At 43.5% G+C, this 20862-nt stretch overlaps 1 protein-coding gene across 6 annotated transcripts in view; it reads right to left on the bottom strand.

Moving 5' to 3' along the window:
* Window positions 1–20862, bottom strand: part of JUP (junction plakoglobin) — a 68748-nt gene that overhangs the window by 1501 nt on the left and 46385 nt on the right. For 2 of the 6 annotated variants that reach the window (XM_073004264.2, XM_073004267.2), the window contains 13 exons: window positions 19595–19830; window positions 16107–16360; window positions 14174–14412; window positions 11192–11393; window positions 10502–10646; window positions 8789–8892; window positions 8048–8386; window positions 6891–7046; window positions 6566–6685; window positions 5222–5372; window positions 3169–3290; window positions 1306–1345; window positions 591–764 (listed from right to left, as the gene is read on the bottom strand). In XM_073004264.2, the coding sequence (XP_072860365.1) occupies window positions 616–764; window positions 1306–1345; window positions 3169–3290; window positions 5222–5372; window positions 6566–6685; window positions 6891–7046; window positions 8048–8386; window positions 8789–8892; window positions 10502–10646; window positions 11192–11393; window positions 14174–14412; window positions 16107–16360; window positions 19595–19823 (2250 nt within the window). In that variant the 5' untranslated portion in view covers window positions 19824–19830 and the 3' untranslated portion in view covers window positions 591–615. The remainder of the gene's footprint in view (window positions 1–590; window positions 765–1305; window positions 1346–3168; window positions 3291–5221; window positions 5373–6565; window positions 6686–6890; window positions 7047–8047; window positions 8387–8788; window positions 8893–10501; window positions 10647–11191; window positions 11394–14173; window positions 14413–16106; window positions 16361–19594; window positions 19831–20862) is intronic. The other 4 variants (XM_073004265.2, XM_078377871.1, XM_073004268.2 and 1 more) reach the window with 3 other exon arrangements.

The raw sequence follows: 20862 nt of genomic DNA, 5'->3' as shown, positions 1-20862 counted from the left end.
TGTCAGAAAATGGCTTCTAAAACCTTTCTGGCTACCAGAAGTGGCTCTGGAAGAGGCACATGGAAACTAATATTAAATTGAACTGCAGAGTTTATTTCTAGACAAATTCATGAAGGACACAATTGTGGGTAAGTATTTGGTGCACTTGTTTAAAAAACATTAGACAACATGGGATATTTGTATTCTTATCCCAGGGGATATGACTATATCAACACGATAGGTGCCTGGGTAAACTGGACCCTCCCTGCCCCCCCCCTGGATCGGCAGGTCCATATATTGCATACTGCACAGTGCACACAGCCAGTATCATTCCCATCATGCCAATCCAGGAAACAGCCCGGCCAGCACTTCCCCGCTTCCCTATGCTGCCAACCACTCCAGCGAGGAGGCGGGATGATGAGTCTCCCTGCTCAGCTCCTGAGTGGTTGGCTGTGCAGGGAGGCGTGGAAGCGATGTACATATTTGGTGGTAAATGAAAGGTTGAAGAGTATATGTGGTGAGGAACTAAAAGTTCCTCACACCTAAGATTCTTGAAGGTGTGAGTCTCATTAACTGGCTGATTCCTAAAAAGACCCCCAAGATGCACTTACCTTAAGCCCTGCCCAAGGGGGCACATTAAGCAAGCATGTGGTCTGTATAGGGTGCCCGCACACCGTCACTGTATGCATCAATAGGGTAGTCGCCATCCATGTCCATGTGCATGTCCATTGGGTCCATGGGAATTTCACCAGGGTACATGCCACGATAACCTCCATCTAATTCTACTACAAACACAGATGGTAATACATGGTTAATGTTTGAGAAAAAGTCAGATAGTCAGAACTACAAACCTATATAGGAAATCCAGAAGACAATTGCACAGAAACTCCACAGCATCACCCCTTTAACTTTAGATGGTGTTACTGTAATTCGCTCCACTTTGTGGTCTACAGAATTCATAAGAAAACATGCTGTAAACAACAACATATTGTGTCAAACCAATCTCCTTGAAACCTAAAGCATTTGGCATACAACTGATAATACAGAAACCGAGCCAACCACCCCCCATACCCCATACCAAATAAAATCCTCAGGAAAAAAGCTGATTTTTCTGCTCACTTTTTGCCAAAAGGGACAAAATATATTCCTCCAACACAGTTTTCAAGGGCTTTCCCCCATTCCCTTTATTTTTAATGGATGTTTTCATCTCTGCATACTTCAGTCGTATGTCTTATTGTGTGTATACAAGGTCTAGAAAAGGCAATTTGGTCTTCCTTTGCTCACTATATTCCCAACTGAAGAATAAGGCTGGTGAAACAAACTTACCGTCTCCATAGGGCTCATGGATGGGTATCATGCTTTGGGCCTGTGGAGAGAAGACAGATGGGTTGTTCATACAACAAACACAGTGACTGAAGTTTTGCAGGGACCATGAATTAAGCTGAAGCTGAGAAAAGCAGTCACTATAAGCTGGATGCTGGAGAGTCATTCTAAACTCAGATTCCCATGATAAACTTAAGACAGTAATGTTCTCATCTTAACATGCTAGTTAACATGCTAGCTCATTCGATTGTTTTTACTCTTTTCAATCCCTTTAAGGAAACCAATACACCTCAAAACAGGCAGCAGCCACTGCCTTGATCTCTGCCACTGACAATCACCTGAACCAAAAATTTCCAAGGGCCAAACACATTCATCTGCCCTGGGGAGAAAAAAGCATCTCGTGGCACCTGAAGGCAAACACTTTTATTATAAGATGAGCTTTCATGGACTATTGCCCACTTCATCTTATGCATAAAGTTTGTAACACTTCATAACTGGATAATGCTTCACATACAATAAATCTGTTAGTCTTCAAGATGCCACTGGACTCTGCAGCTTTTTCCTAAGTACAACAATTTTGCTTCAGAAACTGAAGCAATTTTCAAATAAAACCAGAGTTGTCTAATATCTTTACAGGGCCATTAATATCATAAAAACAGTGGGCTCTTCACCAAGTTGAGCACTACACAACTTGTGGGGGAGAGGGGGAGGAGATGTTTCTGGAGAACTTGAGAGTTTGCCTTTTAATGATCTTTCAGTGGTACAGTAAGGGTATTTACTTGACCCTGAATTTTAATTAGGCATCAGCCATCAGCAGAAGATGAGGTGCTAAAGCATGTTTTCCAGATAAGGAGGAGAGATCACTGAAAGACACCAACTGTGGGTGAGACAAACATCCAACTGAAGTACTTTAATTCAAGGTAATGGTGTACATTTCATTCATGGAGACTGCTGGCCAGATACTGTGCATTTTGCTACTGTCCCAGTTGCACTGAATAGTGCCAATTCCCTGGAGGCTGTGACTGATGTTGCAAAGTTGTCTTCCTTAATGAAATGCAACCCCTGGGAGTTGCCAGGAATTTGACTGACAAAGGTGGGGAAGGAGGAAAAGGAATGCAAATCGCTTATCCACTGCCATTTCCCTCATCAGAACTCCTTCCCCTAGATGAAGCTTATTCTTTAATTGGCAAGAGAGAAAGCAATCAAAACCCCCTCCTTCTCAGCAGCTTGATGGTGCTTAGTTAAAAAGAAAAGAGGTTGGACGATTCACTTACGATCGATCTTTAGTGCATCACGTATGCTGGTTTGGAAAGAAGGGGGTAACACAAACAAAACATGTTTCTTTAGAACGCTTGCTGGAAACCAAAGCTTTAAGAGATATCCATCCATTGAGGCAGGACAAATGTTACAGGTCGTCTCTTCAGGTAAGCTTATGACCATGCCCATTGATGTTTCATGGGGGAGGGGAGGAAAAACTCTCCCTGACAAAGATGTTTCAGGGCAGGAGTGGGGGACTTCAAGCTCTGGGGCTGAGTCCCACGGTCACGTTCTGACCCTCTACGGCCAGTGACACCATTGGCTTTTGCATGGGATTTTTCACATGATAAAAGGTTGGGGTTGTCTCTCTCTCTCTCTCAAGGCTTAGTTACTGGCAGTACAAGCTGTAAGCTCAAAATGCTGGTCAGAATCCAGGCTAGCTTGGAAGATTCTGAGAGCAGAACTTGGAAAAAAAACTTCTCCCAAGTCTTCCCTTGCACACTTTGTCCTTTCCAAAATAACTATTGCTTTATCAGAAGAATGTTGTTTTTAAAGAAAGGTTAGGAGGTGAGAGAGAAGGACCTCCTCCCTCCTCTGGCGCACACTCACAGCTTCCCAAGCAGCAGGGTCATGTTTGAAGAGTGAATTGGTAAGTTCCACAGAAACACGTTTGCGATAGTCCGGGTTCTTGTCTTCGGAGATGCGGAACAGCACAGCCGCTGCGTACGTAGCTGCCAAAAGATGTCAAGGTCCTTTAAGCAAAGAGCTCCAAAAATATATGAAACACAACTACCTCCCCACTTCATTAACTCACATACGTTAGCAACAATTATGTTTACCACCTTGATGTATTTGTACAGCACTTAATCTCCTTGGCTTCCTTATCTGCAGAAGTGCAGAGTCCATTAATTTCCTCTCATTACTTCTCAACTTTGTTCCTGCCTTCATTTTAAGAGCCAGTTTATATTGCCAGCAGCAATCATGTGGTAAAGCCAATCGTGGACTATACCACTTCAGGCAGTGGCACATGTGAGAGAGGTTACAGTTTTACTCCAACCACTATCACCAAGGAAACATGTACCCATAAGCTCTCTGCTTATAGTAAACTAATCCTGTTAGAAAGAAGTGTTTCAGCAGGGCTTTCTTTCTGACAGTCTGCCTTTATGTATGCAAGACGTTTATCACCACCACAACAGGTAAAGATTGAAATACAGTGGTGCCCTGCATAGCGATGATAATCTGTTCCGAAAAAATTGTCACTATACGGATTCGTCGCTATGCGGAACAAAAAAGCCCATAGGAATGCATTAAAAGATGTTTAATGCGTTCCTATGGGCAAAAAACTCACTGTTATGCGGAAATCCTCCATACAGCCGCCATTTTCGCTGCCCGGTAAACGAGGAAAGGGCACGAAAACACTGCAGACGGCCATTTTTTTCCTGGCGGCCATTTCGAAACCACCAATCAGCTGTTAGAAAAAACATCGCTATGCGGAAATCGATAAGCGAAACAGCTTACCAATCGTCACAAAGCAATGTTTTCCCATTTAAAACATCGTTATGCGATCGCTTTTGCGATAGCAAAAAACACATTGCTATGCGGATTTGTCGTTAAACGAATCGCTCGTTAAGCGAGGCACCACTGTATGTGATTCCCACAGCCCTTGATCTTCCTCCCTGAAGTCTAGTAGTCTTCTCAATGAGAAGCTTCCTTGTGTCACTCTGTAAGCTCTGTGATTACCCCACATGTGATCTACCCCACATTCACTTTTGCACCAGCTCTGATTCACTGAATCCCACCAGTGCAAAGTTTCTGTCCATACCACTAGGTACCCTTACAAAAAAAATGCCGTGACTTGAATAATTGGCTGGCTATATAGACCTCCCACAGCAGCAGCTTGCAGCACCAGTAATTTCACAACCAATGTCCTCAGATTTCTTCCCTCATCCGTATTTTGGTCCAGGGACCCCAGCGGCTCCTCTTCAAAGTTTACAACCTCCTATCCTGCATTAGGCACATGTTTCTATTACTCCAGTTCATGAGATCACCCAGTTAATTCTTGTGTAACATTTAGATCCTTTAATGGCTGTATCAGATTGTTTCCTCCAACTTCTGTCTCCAACAAAAACACTGAATAAACTAGGACTGGATCTCAACTGAAAAATGTCTCCTTGTTCACCATTAACTAGCAAACCCTCTTCTCTTCCTTCTGGTCAATCCTCAACTCATTTTGGTGAGCAGTCCAAATAAAACAGACCCATTAACATTCACTTTTTTAGAAACTAGATTCAAGTCAGCAGGGCATGGCCTAAGTTTGCATAGCACATGCTGCCTTGAACCATTCTTTTTTTTATCCACACATTTATAAACTCACATTTAACATATATTATTGGAGGGGGTTAGTAGTAGGTAATTAAACTAATAAGAGTGTGGCTCAGACAGATAAAACAGCAGAGGAGGGTAAACTTCGGCCTTTCCGTTCTCAAGAGTTTACTGCTCCCATCAGACTCACAGCACAGCCCATAATGAGGGATCACTGAGAGAGACAAGAACTCCCCACTCCATATTGTGGGAATGGACAACACCCAGGTACTAAGAGTCGCTCTCTGTTGTGGAGAAGGTGACTAGGATGAAGTGCGTGTGGTCACCCACTCAGCTGTACCTGTGCCTTCATTCCTGGAGTGCAGAAGCTCCATCAGCGGGGCAGAGGCTCCCTCTGCGTCAATGGCATCAGCTGCCTCTTTATCCTGTGCCAGCTCACACAGCACACCGGCTGCCACACGCTGGATATTTTCCACTGGAGAATAGAGGAGCTGCGGTTTGGAGGCAAGTTAAACAAAGGGAGAATAAGCAAGGGAAAGGTTCCATTCCACTCCATTCCCCTCCCCTCCTTTCCTCACACAGAGTACTGTATCTACTCTTGATAGTAGGCCTGCTGGCAGAGACCACAAAGCTTTGTTCCATGTACAGTGGCTACTGCTGCAGGTGCCTGATAACCATTACATTATTATGACATGGCAAGCCTAGCAAGAACCAGCACAAACCAAGTGACAAAAGAAGTGTGAGAAGATGAACGAGGCCAGGATAATACTGGCAAAGAAGGTATGCAAAGAGCTCTCTGTTTTCCCCTCTGCCACACGTCTCTCTTCCTCTTCAGGTAAGGGGCTTCACCTGGTGTACTGAAGTGGGACCTTGTTTTATCCAGGGTTGGAAAGTCAAAGATAAAAAAATAATACAATCCCATTACTCACTGTTCAAAAAATTAATTTGCTCTTGGCACAGTGGTTAAACCGCTGTACTGCAGCTAAAAACTGTGCTCATGACCTGGGGTTCAAATCCCAGGTAGCCGGCTCAAGGTTGACTCAGCCTTCTATCCTTCCGAGGTGGGTAAAATGAGTATCCAGCTCACTGGGGGGGGGGCAATGTGTAGCCTGCATAATTAACTTGTAAACCGCCCAGAGAGTGCTTGAAGCACTATGAGGTGGTATATAAGCAGCACACTTTGCTTTGCTGTTTACTTGCTACAATATTTAAAAAAGAAAAGTGTTGCCTTGATCATTGCACCTTTGTTGCCTTCTGTAGTTTGAGGGGAAGGGAGAAATAGCCTCAGAATTCATAAGAGAATAAGATCGAAGCTGAAAAAAAAATCTGTCAAAATGTCTCTAAAATTATTTTTAAGAACATGAATGGTAACTACAAAATGGTACTGGTAAAGTAACTTGACTTCCTCTTATCCTGATGTTTTGAAATGTGACCAGAAAAGTATAGTAACTATGTGAATTTTATTTTATTTTTTCCTTTACAGCTATGATTTTATCATGACAACTCCTCTGTAAGGTATGTTAGGATGGGCTGAGATGCGAACTGGTTATGGTCAAAAGGGGATTTGGAGCAGGCCTTTCGTGCTCCAAGTCTACTTCTGTATCTTCTGCTAATTTTATAAAAGCAAAGCACCAGTTTCTAACAGCACCGCTTGCTTCGTCCCTCCCCTTTCAGATGCTCTCACCTGCACGAAGAGAGGAATGGTGTTCAGGCGGAAGACTTCCATTCTGTTCATGGGGTCACGAGCCAAAATGTGTAGTGCGCCTGTGCAGCCTTCCACAATCTCCTCCATCTTCACCCCGTCCTGAACAATACAAGAGCGATGAGAGAGACTGGAGCCACGGTGTTGCCTATCTCTTGGCATGGATCCCAAATCCTACTTGACATCAATTTCAGAGTTACACCTATAAAGCAGCTAACTCTTCAGGATGCCTATGTAAGAGGCCTCTCAAAACTTCCACCCGGCAAGAATGCCACACCAAAGCCAACCCCTTTTCCCGTCGTCTTACCGTATACGGTTGCTGTGTGCCGGCAGCTGCATGGCGTTGAGCGTCTTGGTGAGCCTTCACCAGTAGTTGGACCAGGCGTGGAATAACAGCAGCTTCTTGCAAGGGGGCATGGTTGGCTGGACACAAGGCCAGGTTACGGATGAGGCCAATGGTAGCCTGTGAGGGGGAAGGAGAAGGGAGATACATCTTCAAACTTTTAGGCTAATGAAGATGAAGGTAAATTTTTTTCCCATTTAGTAACTTCAAGGAAACACCAACCCCAGCCTTTTTGTTCTGAACCAGAAGAGGAGTAGAAGTCATTTCATTTGATTAAAAAATGGAACAATCCCTTTCCCAATGTTCACTCTCATGCTGTTCCAAGAGATGAGTTCAATCTCCTATTTGCAACAAGACACCCTGTGCCTTGTGGATAATGTTCTCATAAACCACCACCACCATCCCCAATACAGGAAAAAAGCACTGAATGCTCCAAGAACTTAACATATATTAACTAAGTCTGGAATGGAGAACTTTTGGTGTTCCAGATGTTTTCATCTACAACTCTCACAATTGATTAGCATACGCTAATGGGAATTGAAAAGCAAAACATCTGGAGGACCAAAACTGACTATCTAGGAGATAATGAACGGGATGATTTGCTTCTAAGTCTGTTTTTGCAATACTTTTACCAAACATTTTTAACGTAATGTCATTATTTTTTGTTTAGTATTTGTATAATTTATTGTTTTCAGGTTTCAATATTTAACATTTTTAAGTATGTAAACCATCCTGGGTCCTTATTTAGAAGATGGGCAGGGTGAAAATATTTTAAATAAATATATACATAAATTAATTAATTAGCACTGCATAGAATAGTCATGCAATGTTAGCTGGCATTGTCAATCACCCCAAATAACAGACAAAGGTATGAGAAAGGAAAAGAGGGACATGCTTAAGGTTGAATGATTTTCACAGCAGAACTGTGGTTAGAAATGGAAGACAACCCATCTCATGGCTCCTGTACTGAACCCTTATGCCACTCCACAATACAGATGTCCGCGAGTTCCACAGACTGCCTCCATGGTTCCCATCCACTCCACACTCTTCTCCAAGCACACCCATTCAGATTCCACTACTTAGAACCCAAAGGCCCAGCTGTTGCCTCCCTGAACCCATACCTTGATCAACGGCCACTGATTGGGCTGGTTAAGCAACTTAACAATGGCAGGGATGCCATAGTTGAGCCTCACAGAGTTCTGGGCCATCTCAGCCTCAGGGTGCCGACTGGTGAGGTGCCTTAGAGCACAGACTGCTGGCTCAGTGATGTCTTCTTTGTCTCCTGCCCGGAGGATGGTGTGTATCAGGGCTTCCACCCCGTTTGACTGAGTTACCAGCGTTTTGTTCTTGCTATTGTTGCAAGTCAGGTTGGAGAGGGTGCCTGTGGCACAAGTCAGCACATTGATATCATCTGAACTCAGCTGGTTGACCAGAATCTTCAGGACACCATCGAGTCCCTCCTGGATAGGAAATGGGATAGAGCACAGAGTTCATGAGGCATCTGATACACCCAAGAGCTGTATCCCAATCAGCAGCTAAGTCTATACGGGTATATATATATATGTATGAGTCATCAGCTGGAAGTCCCTGGACCGAATCTGACCTCAAAGTAATGGCATTTAGCTCTCATTGGCTAACCTAGAAACAAAATGAAGGGTCACAGGAGGTTCAATGGCAGACCTTGCCTGCAATGCACCACAGTTGAGCAGCAGGTACATGCACTACCACCCACCCACCACCTTTCCAATCAAACTAAAACTGGTCCTTCCTCAAAACTAGCTGCCAGTTGCCTATACTAATTATACTGGGTGAGATTCAGGGATGGTTCAAGTGCAAAGGACTGTGGAAAAGATATTGCTCACCTGCTTTGTGGCCACGTCGGACAGGTTCCTCAGAGTCCACAAGCAGTTCTGCACAAGCCTTGGACTGGAGCTGGTCAGGTGCTTTCCCAGGGCTTGCATGCCACCTGTGAGTAGGGGGAGACAAAACATAAATCCATAGTTATTGTTCTACCCTGTTTTTCTTGGGCAGGAAAAAGATGGTGTTGAAATAATCCAAGGCGATACATTCAGAGTAGACCAGCCTTCTCTAACCTGGTGCCAATCAATGTGTTGACTACAATGTCCACCATCCCAATTCAATGTAGTCCTCCTAGCTGGAGATGATGGAAATCATGATTCCAAAGTATCTGGAGATCAATGGATGGCGTCAACAATCCTCAACCATCATCATCAACATATAACCAGTACTTTAGTTTAATCTAGAAGGTAGATTCTGCATTTCTTCCATGAAAAAAACTGAATGGCAGTTGACAGTATAATCATCAACACTGCCATTTTGTAAGAGCACAAACCAGCAAGACAAGTTCTAACATGAGAGAGGTGTAGCCCGATAACTCTAATTAAAGTTTTTCCTGATGACAGAGAACATCACCTTTACATCCTGTGTTGGATTTTTCCCCCACATTAACATTAATAAAGCAACATCATCATCATCTTAGAACTGCAGAGTTGAAGGGACCCTATGGATTGAGTATATTTGGAAGACTGTCTAAAATATTTCATATGTATTAGGTCGGAGAGTCAAGAAAGTGAACTGTCAAATGCAACAGCTAGACTCTATGCACAGGCTTATAATCTAATGTGTATGACAAAGACAGAACTAGAAGATCTGGGCTCAAGTCCAAATCACTGGAGCACGATACAATGACTTTTGCAAGCAGGGAACAGGGCACATGGCTATTAATTGTACATGAATTAATTGTCCTACTACAAATTAATTGCATCTATTGGTGTCGTATTAACTCTGCAGCAACAGTGGAGCTCACGAGATTCATACCCTATCTTTGCCTGAATTAGATCTCATGAAGATTGCTTGGAGCCTTTGGGAGAGAGCACAGTGTAACCACTCGTGTACTCTGAACTCCAGCCTTTTCACTACAATGAATACTTTTTTAATTTATTTGTTTGTTTGTTTTTACCCCACCTTACTCCTTAAAAAGTACCCAAGGTGGCTTACATCAGTGAAGGACAATATTTAAAGCTTAAAAAATTAGTATACAAATACCACTCTGAGAAATGGTAAACAAAATACTAAAAACACAAAGCAGAAAGGCACAATCATCCATTAAAAAACCCCACTCAGACCACCAGTTTTCCTTAAGCCTGCCTGGAGAGAACGGTCTTTGCCTGTTTGTGGAAGGACAGCAAAGGTGAGGCCAGTCATCCGGGGGCAGCCACAGAGAAGGCCCTCTCCTGTGCCCCCACCAAATGCACCTGTCAGGGTGGCGGGACCAAGAAAAAAGGCCTCTCCAGATGATCTCAACATGCAAGCAGGCTCATTAAGCATTTCTTGTGTTTAAAGAAATAGCCGGGCATCCAATTTGCATACCTCCACCTAGAAATCTGGGCAGCTGTTTTTTCTACATTTAATGAAGAGGCTGATCACCACTACAGAACCCAGTTTTCAACCACTTTGATAAATGACATCTTAAAATAGCAAAGCCATTGGTGGCAGGTGATCTATTGTATCCTGTGAAGGCTCTAGTTAAGAATCCTTCCATTTTGGTCACTCACCCGCTTCCACGATGGCTGGCTTGTTGCTAGGACAAACAGACAGAACCTTGAGGACACGGCTGGTGGTCCACAGCAGTTTCTCATATGTGTAGCTACGCATAATCTGAACCAAAGCTTGGGGCCCTCCATTGGCCAAGATGATGAGCTGAGAAAGCAAACACATATAGCAACCGGTCGGATCCGGACTTCATTCACGCTTTGAGCAGACCACTGCAATTGATGGGAAAGTTAGTGCAGGCCAGCGCATCCCACTGGATTTCACTGGTCCTATCTGAAGTGTGCCTTAGGACTGGATCCAACCCAATGCTTTTCCACCTCCCAGGCTACGATGCCTCTCACCCTCACATCTGTCTGCTAAACAGTTTCCCTAAAGCTCAGTGCATATCTTCCCCACATCTGAGTTGATCCTCACCCATGTTCCCAAAATAAAACCTTCTCTCATAAGATTAAGGGAAAATAGGGAGGTACCTGCTCACTACAAAAAGCAAAACGACAAAGCAGGCACTGTTACAACCAAACTGCAAAAAAAACCTGCAAGTGAGGAACAACTAACATACACATTTTGCAATAAGCAAACTTCCCACTGGTTTGAGAACAAAGAGAGCTTTTCAATTACAGGGCCCCAAAGCCTCTCTGCTTACCCCAAGCGTAGCATTTTCAGTTTTATGGCCTGGCTCCCCTCTCTTTTACCTTGCTTTCCTGGTTCCCATAGGCAAGCAGTTGCAGGCAGTCAGTGGTGATGGCAAGGAACTTCGGGTTATTTTTGGTCAGCAAGGGCACCATCTTCTGAAGTCCATCAGCCAGGCGGACCGCCATCTTGGCACCTTCCTGGTACAGCAACAGGTTGTGAAGAGTGGTGATGGCATAAAACAGGACCGATTCCACAGGAGAACTATATGCCAATGGGTGGGAGAGGAAATACAGGAGGGATCAGATTTCTACTATTACAAGAGAAGAACATTATTATTTTTTTCTATAAATACAAAATGTACCACAGCAGGGCATCCTTCGCACAAAATTGTCTGGCTCAATGATTACACATTCTCCCAATGAGAGAGAATAAGGATGTTAAAGCTTGGCACAGTATATAACTCATAACAGGGCATTTTTTTTTTAAGAGACAGGATTTAGGAGCCTGGATCCTCCTATACGGACAGGACTTGCCCTGCCCCTTACACTTGGAGACGGGACAGGTGGCTATTTGCTTTTTTCTGATAAACGCTCTATTCAGTCATCAAGCACCCATGGTGGTTCCAGTGGAGCAAACAAACCAAAGAGACAGTTCTCTATAATTTACAGGGGTTTCAAGCTTGTCGGAAGGAGCAGGACTTGGCAGTGGCATGCTTAAACTTGAATCTCCAAAAGCAAAGCTAGGTGCCTCCATATTAAGACAGCGGCTCATCAGCTCCATTCTGTGCCACACAGGTGTGGATCTGCCGCTGGCAAATCGCCACTGCAGCTGAAACACCCAGCAAGATTTGCATGGCAAAGGAACAGAAGCAGCTCATAGAACAAGTGAGGGAGCAGCTGGCACCGAGTGTGAATGTGCCAGAATATCTGGGATGGTTATGAGAGGACTTCAAAGTACTCCCAAGTCGGAACCTTGATGCCACTCAATGGCAGGATCCAGAGTAGAGTCTGGGTTCAATTTTTTAGTCTAAAAGGTACTAAGGGATCAAGTAGAGTAAAACCACTCCAAAATGGGGCAATGATGGTTGAGCTCAACTGGGGGCCCTTCAGAAAACTGGGTTTCTTTTCCTTTGGTTCTTTTCTTACATCCTGGATGCAAAAGCATCATGGGCCCCTGCCAGTTTCCCCCAAGTTGCCATTGAGGAAAGTAACAAAATAGCGGTGATACTTAACCTATGTGAAATTCTAAAGGTTTAACAGAGAATTAAACTTTCCATGTCTTATCAACCAGAATTTGGCAAGCCAACTTTTTGGACTTTAACAGAGGTTTCAAGGGATAAGAGGCATTTGAGGAATGCTTTACTATGATCACTCCCCAGCGGGTTTCCATGCCCAAGTGGATATTTGAAGTCAGGGAGGAGGGCTGGGCTAGCTGTGTCAATGGTATTTCTGGAGAAATAGCCAGGGCCTTACAAAATTCAGCTGTGAGGATTTGATACAGGAATCTCTTTTTCAGAAATCACCAAGTTCAGCATCTCAACATGTTATGCAGTATTTGAGAGTACATCTGAGTATGTACAGGATACCCTTTAAGCCATCTAGCACACTGTGAATTAAAGCACTGTGGATTTAACTCTTGGATGTTTTCTTCATTGCTTTGTTCCATTCACAGGACCTTTTGGGATAATTTCTTTCTAGGAAGGAAAATCTCCAGACAATTTTTGGACCTTTTTTTTTTTTTAAGAAGTCCTGGGCCAAAATCTATTTAGAGAAAAACTTGCATGGGAGGGCAATCAGAGTAATCTTCTCCATCCTTAGCCTGCTCTTCACACAACTGGTTGTACATCTAGTCGCACACCCAATTTCACCACCAGTGTGAGCCAGGGGATGCAAAGAAAGCTTGTTGAAAGGGAAAACACACACGTAACTGCCCTGATGTGACAGTAAGTGAAAAGGATTCTGGCCTCTAGCCAAAAGTGAAAAGGCAACTTCTTTAACATCTTTAGATTTATTTATTTACAGCGGTGCCTCGCATAGCGAGGTTAATCCATTCCGGATTAACCTTCGCTATGCTGAAGCATCGATGAACGGGGCAGGGAATTCCATTGGAACGCATTAAACATGGTTTAATGCGTTCCAAATGGGCCGAATACTCACCGTTCAGCGATGCTTCTTAACGGCCGGCAGCCATTTTCGCGCCCTCGCCTCGCTTAACGAGGGCGCAAAAACACTGCGTGCGGCCATTTTGGGCCATTTCTGGGCTTCCAGCGGCCATTTTGGCCGCCGAACAGCTGATCGTCGGGCTTCGTTTTGCCCTATTAGAAAAACGTTAAGTGATCGCATTAGCGATCCGGAAAAACGGATAGCTATGCGATTTCGTCGTTATACAGTGCGCTCGTTAAGCGAGGCACCACTGTATTTTTATTTATTATTCGATTTATACCCTGCCCCTCTAGACAGAGTCTACTTGGGGCAGCTTACAAAGAAGCCTAACCCTAACCCACTTAACCTAAGAAACAACTTGAAGCCTACTTCCAGTTGTTTCTTAGTCACAAGAGAGAGGGCCTTCATACTGGTGGTTTCCAGACTTGGAATGATCTTCCCATTAATAGCCATTAGAGCCTTGTTCTTACTTTACAATCCTTCTAATTTTAAACCCAGGCATTTTATTTTATTAAAAAAGAAATAATTACAATGTATTTTAAAAGCACTATTAAAAGTACTATAACTGTAAAATCCTTTAGTCTGCCTCAAAAAATGTTAATTCACTGCACTGTCTTTTATTTCAGCTGTTCAATGATAGTATTTTATTGTATTAGGTTTTAAACAACATCGTATTGTTGTACACTGTAAAGGAATCTGATAAGGGTGGTATCCGTGCATAACTGTTTCAAAGAAAAAAAAATCAAAAGAAATAAAGGCTGAACTGGGCTTCCCTAATCTGACTCAATAAACAAATGAAAGAAAGAACCAAGAGAGCGCTGACTCCACCATTGCCAGTGATACTGAAAACTCAGGTGTGCCAAGAACTGTAGAATTTACCTGAGCATGCGCACAAGAGCCGGGATGCCTCCAGATTTAAAGATGGACAGGAGACCCTCACGATGGTGGGACAAGTTGTGGAGGATGCTGGTAGTGCAGCGGGCTGTATCTAAGTCGCTGGTGTTTTGCATGGTGCGGACCACAGCAGCCACGATCTGAGGAGACTGCATCAGCGCACGGCGTGAAGCCTCCTTCTTGGACAGCTGGTTCACAATCATGGCCGCTTTGGTGACCACCACCTAGAAGGAATGAAGGTTACTGGCAAGTTGCTTATAAAACGGAAGAGCAAATGCCTTCTGTAGGACATTCAGCTCTAATATGCTCCTCTTTGCATCTTTCCAAGGACAAGTAATCTGCCTGTCGATCTTTTGCACTAAACACACCAAACTTCTGCGTGATGAAAACAGCCCAATTCTGTTCTCTATATTAGTTCTACGTTGCACAATTAGCTCTGCTTTGCTAATTTTGATTCACCCTATTTAATCCTTGTCCATGACTCACAGAGAAGAATCAAAAGAACTTGGGGGGGAAAATTTTGACTATACATCCCAGAATCTCCCAATTCTGTGAGCCAAGCCCCCCATGTTTCCATTTCACAGATAAGGGCAGTTTGAAAAGCATCCGTTTTGGACCACACCTGCCTACATCCTTTACCTTAATTGGTTCCCAACTTTGGGTCCCCAGATGTTCTTGGACCAAAACTACCAGAAGCCTTCATCACTAGTTGTGGAGAGTTGAAGTCCAAGAACATCTGGGGAACCTAAAGTTGCAAACGACTGTCCTAGCTATCATAGCAAGGGACCATGGTGGCTGGTGGATTCTGGAAGTTGTCATCCAGGAAGTTTATTTCAACTCTGGTCCAGACCACACAAGGACCCAAGGGGCTGACTCTATGGCTAGTGAATTTCACATCCATCAGCTTCTGTGGGTTCCCTGTTTTCCTCAAAAAGCCCTTGCATGTGTATGGGAATGACTGGGATCTGTTGTTTGCACAATGACACTTATGTAACCAATCAGATTCTGTCTGGTGTTAGCCAGTGGGTGTTAAGTGGGTGGGGTTAACTGCCAGATAGAAAAAGAAGTGACAGAATGAATTTTAGTCTGAGTCTAGTCTGTTTAGTCTGCTTGTTATGTTGGCCTAATAACTTGTTACTATGTCTGATCCGGGTAGGTGGGACTCATCAGCCTGGGAAGGCAGCCCATCTAGGAGAAGGAAATCTCCAGTTTCAAACCTCCACTGCCTTGTGGCTATATCCACTGATGGAAAAGGCTTCAGGAGTTAACCTCGAGGCAAAATCCAGGGCCAGAGTCCCGGAGGCAGTTCGTGTCGTTCTGGCAACTCCTGTGACATCACTGGAACCAGTTGTATTGGCTCTTGCCTTTCCATTGGACTATTTCAGTGATGTGGAGAGCGGGGATTTGCTGCTTGGGTAACAGCCTATCCTCCATATTATTTTACTCAAGCTTCGTGCTCTGGAGGGGACAATCCAGCTTTGTATACAGCGTTGAAGTCCTCCATATGGAGCACATTACCATAGTCTCTCGAGACTGAAGGATGCCTATGATCTGACTATGTCTGATAAGAATATACTGTATTATGAAACGGTTATAAGCACTGTTATATTCTTCCACATATTTTAAACAGTAAATGTTCTTTAAAGTTTTACCAAGACTAAACGAATTTTATTTGTTCATCTACTGGGACACACGAAGGAGACTACCATTCACACTTTGTGGTTTGTTTGTTTTTAATACTATGTTTGAACCACTGTGTGTACAACCTCTCAAACAATTTCAACAAAAACACAGTTCTACACATGACATTGCTGGACATTTCAGCTGTGCTCCAGACAACACGGTGCTAAGGAAACCAGTCCCAGCCTATTCCACAGATTTCTTACAATAGATCACAAGCCCAAATATGTTGCCCTACCGGATCCTCATCATTCAAGAGTTTGGTGAGTTCTGGGATAGCACGAGTGGCCAGTTCAGCATCATCCTGGTAGTTGATGAGATGCACAATGGCTGACTTAAGCATCTGAGAGGGCTCAGCCAGCCGCTGCACATTTGTCTGCTGTCCCTCAACTTGGGTGGTGACGAGAAGGGAGCGGTCTTCCACCGTCTCTGGGTACATGGCAGCCCGAATGCGCTGAGCCCGGGTCATGGCAAGCTGGGACTCCAGTTCCGCTGCAAAAGAGGTGGGTAGGACAGGATTAACCAAGAGGAAATCCCAACCAGGATTTCTGTCAGCCACACTGGGAGGTTCATAGAACTGTTTCAGCTCTACAAGGTCCAAGAGACTTAACATGTGAGCAAAGAGATAAGGCAGGAGTTAATTAGCCAGCCCGATTAGGCAGTTGAAACACAAAGCTGCTTAATTAAAAAACATGAAAGGGAGATGCAAAATGGGGAACAGGCTTGTATAAAGGGCTAGAATATATCTACATATACGCAAGCAACTACATATATGGATGGATGGAGACTTCAGTGGCTAAATGATTCTAGCAGCATGAATCGGTGTATAGTGGTGAGAATCACAGTAAAATGGGTTTTTGTTGTCTCTCCCAGCCCTACTTAGTATATTTTTTCAGCACCCTAGAATCAGGGTTTCTCTTGTATTTATCTGCCCCCTAAGAAGGCAGAGGACAATGCCTGTGCATTCCCTGCTCCTTTTCCACAGGCTTTAATTATCCCTTGGCAAAAATGTGCATGTCTCTGCAGTGATGTTTGCCCTTCACAGAGAACCATTCTTATACTCTCTCTGCCTTCTGCCATATCTCTCAATAGTCTCTTATTCTTTTGATGGACAGGGATTCTTATTTGCTTTCCAAGTTGCCAACTCCCATGTCACAAAGCAGTAAGTCAAAAAAGGAAGCATGTGAAAGATGAACATCTCTGGGTCAATTATGAAACCACCTTTGTGTGAAGGACCTATCTTGTGCAATTTATCTTTAATTTTACCTTGAGATATCCTTTTTATTTTACCACTGGAAACTAAAGTGATTTGCCTCCCAGAACATACCATGGCTGAGTTTGGATCTGAACACAGATCCCCTAATTCTTAAGACTGCAGGTTGGTTCTTACACTACAGGCTTGGTCACTTGCCACATTGTCCTCCATTCAGACGCTACCAGATCATTTGAGGGAGGCAATATGCATGCTTGCTTGTCTGCTTGCTTTCCATGTCAGCTACAGCATAGGAACCAGCTCAACCAGCTTCTATCACGGGATCTCATGTATTTCAGTGCTATAAGCAAGTGATCACACAAAAATAGCTATGCTGTCATTCATGAAAGATTAAAAATTATCTGAAACACTCTGACGCATTGACTCCTGGGTTTACTGATGATGTCAAAGGTGTTGATTTCAACCTTTAAAGCATTAAACAGCCTGAATCCAGGCTGTTAAGGAAACTTCTCTTTAATGGGCAGACTGAGAGGCTGACTGCACAGGTCTTTATTTAGCTCTCTGTTTGGTCTGCCGCAGGGATGGGATGGTCTGCTCCTAAAGATGGTGATCAGACGGCTTTGCTGGAGTGAACCAACCCACCCCCCAAGTGGTCCTACTGCACCTTTCTAACCCCTGTCATGGGGCTTCTACTTTTTCAAAATGGGAAGGATCGCTCTCTTTTGGGGCAGTTTCAAGCATGTATGGTCATTGAAAACAAACCAAAAGTGAATGAGGCTTCCTGTTAATTGCCAATATTGTGAACTGGCTTCAGATGAGAGTCAGTCACTTCAGGATACCAGCAGATTGAAAACTTCCTCAGCGCTCTCTCTCTCTCTCTCTCTCTCTCTGTGTGTGTGTGTGTGTGTGTGTGTGTGTGTGTGTGTGTGTGAGAGAGAGAGAGAGAGAGAGAAGAAGAAGAAGAAAAGGAGGAGGAGGAGGAAGAGGAGAATATTTAAATTGTATAAGGGCAGCATTGATAGGCTCCGTCAGTTAAAAAAAACAAATAGAAAAAAATTATCCTGAAAGTGGGAAGAGACAGGAGGGGGTAAGGTGGACAACTTTTGTTTGCTTTTCTAAAAGACAAGCTCTGGGAGCTGTTACTGAGTTACTGAGTTCACAGCATCACTGATCTCAGTAGCTCACAATAGCAGAAAGACCACCACACCTAGATAACTGAAGTAGTACCTCTTCCTCAATATAGCTATGTTAATATGATCTATAAGGAGGGGGCTCCTTTTTGTCCCTTTGTTGGGAAAAGTACACAATACACAGCAGGGGACCTTCTTGGCTGTAGCACCCAGGTATGGAATGCCCTCCCCTTGGAGGACCAACTGATATGTAAAATGGCCTCGTTGAGGCCAATTCCCATGGTTTTCAGTCTATTAGATTTGTGGCTTTGCTTTTACTTTGATGAACTCTTTTATATACTGTTTCGAACTGCTTAAAATTACTGATTGTTTCTCCTCTTGTGATCTTCAGATGTAGCGCTAAGTATGAGTACTTTAACATACAACATAAATTTCGCTGGATAGCTCAGTGGCTTAGGCATCTGGCTGTGGAGCCAGAGGTTGGGAGTTCAATTCTCCACTGCAGCTCCTGCACGTAGAGCTAGCCTATGTGGCCTTGGGCAAGCTGCCCACTGCCAGGGCACCCCCAAAAGAAGGGAATGGCAAACCACGTCTGAGTACTATCTACCTAGAAAACCCTGAAAAAGGTCACCATAAGTCAGAATTGACTTGATGGTGCATGATTATTTAAAATATAATATTAAAACAATGGTGTGTTGGGGGGGGGAGTAAGCAGCATTCTCTGATTTATGTTTGGCTTACAGGTAGGTCCCGGTGTGAAAAGAACAAAGAGAACTGCCTTACAGATTGCATTCTTCATATTATCTCCACCCCCACCTTATACTTTCTGCAGTTGTTTGGCATTTCAGAGGAGCACAGCTTTTTATGCTGTTCCACCCATTCACGGAATGTCCCTTCCTAGGCAGTCCTGCCAAGCTAACGTTCTTCCCTTTTTCTTCCCTAAGGAAGAATGAACAGACAGTATTCTGCAATATATTTGGAAATAGTAATAGTACTCTTTTAAACAACTGAACCAACAAAAGCAAGAAAGAAATGGGTTCCAGTGCCGAAGAGCTTATAATACAAAAATGTTTCCACTTCTTTTTTTTTTCTTTTACTGTGGAGGAAATTATTAATACTTTTATCTTACATCTCCACTATTAACTACCCTAGATTCAATAGGGTGAAATAGTAATATCTAACACTGTAGCATCCCGTGCCTTCAAGCCAGATTATACTCTGAGGCTCACAGTGCAGCACCCTTGCTACAGCTAACTAGGTTTAGATCAGGTCAGTGGTTTGATGCAAGACTTCCTACGTTATTCCTACATTATAAATTTCCCACAGATTTCCATCACATAATAAGGATAGGTTACATGAGTAATAAATGTTATTAAAAATTACCTTGAGCCTGGACTTGAGCCTGAGCCTGCCCTGCTCCAGACTGGCTGTAAGTGGTGGTCTTCTTAATAGTGTACTGCTTGCCATAGAGATCATCATCATCCACCAAGCACTTGCTGCTGACTGACGGCACCTGGGTGTTCATCCCGGAATGGATGCCAGAGTCATAAGTGTAAGTCTGCTGCCATTCTGTCACTTTGATGGGTTGTTCCATCATGTTCATCACGTCCATGGCTGCTCTGCAAGAACATCCACCATGATTAGAGTAGAGCCACCATGATTTACGTTAACTGTTAAGGTGTCCCCCTCCCATTATCCAGTTCTAGACAATGGACAAGCCTGGGTGCTCTAAGAAACTCCTAAGGTTGTGCTCTGTCAACAGGCGCTCATCATTTCTTTCCATTTGCAACCAAACCTGCACCCAGTAGTTAGGGCCTCCCCACCTCAACCCACAAAAGGAACTCTCCATATCAGAAGTGACACCACACAGCCGCCTCCTATAACACTTCTGCTCAGCTCATGAACAAGGGTAACAAGGATAACTTGTTAAATCACTGGTTCTCAAGCTTTTTTTAAAAAAACCCCATTAACCTATGAACATAAATATCTCACGCTCTCGTTAAAGCTTGCCTCTGGCATTAATTTTTCCTCTCAGTTGAAATATTGCAATGAAACACAAATCATTGGTAAATGTTAAACAATGGGGGAAGTGTAATCATTTTGGGCACCAAGGGGGGGGGCTTGGTAAGGAAATCTTTAAGAGGGAGAATGCACAGTGGCATTAGTCTCACACAACAAATTATGTACTAAAGATGATGCAATAAGCTGCATACTAAGAGAAGCAATAAGCATAATTTTCTTCTGCACTGTGAAAATAAACTATATTAAATATGACTTTGCAAGCTACACATGACTTTGCTGAAATCCCAACACAGTATGACCCCTCTAGCACTAGCCGCCCAAAGTGGTAGAATATACCAGATGGGTGGGACATAAATCAAATCAAATCAATCAATCAATCAATAAGCATTCTACACCTTATTATGGCATTCCTGTGTAACAAACTACTCCAGTGCACAAGGTATGGATATAAGAATTCTAAATACGTTGCATACTGAAAGCTGTGCTAGGAACATTTACATCAGATCACATACAGAGAGATCTTACAGTTTTCACATAATTCCAGGCAACTTTTCCAACAGCAACACAGCATGTTCTCAAAGTATAGCATGAATGCTTTGGTGTTTATAGAAAGTGGTGCACTGATGATG

The sequence above is a fragment of the Pogona vitticeps genome, chromosome 6 (genome assembly GCF_051106095.1).
Source record: "Pogona vitticeps strain Pit_001003342236 chromosome 6, PviZW2.1, whole genome shotgun sequence".
Taxonomy (NCBI): domain Eukaryota; kingdom Metazoa; phylum Chordata; class Lepidosauria; order Squamata; family Agamidae; genus Pogona; species Pogona vitticeps.
The sequence above is the reverse complement of the archived record's forward strand: the minus strand, read 5'-3'. Positions and strand labels throughout refer to the sequence as shown.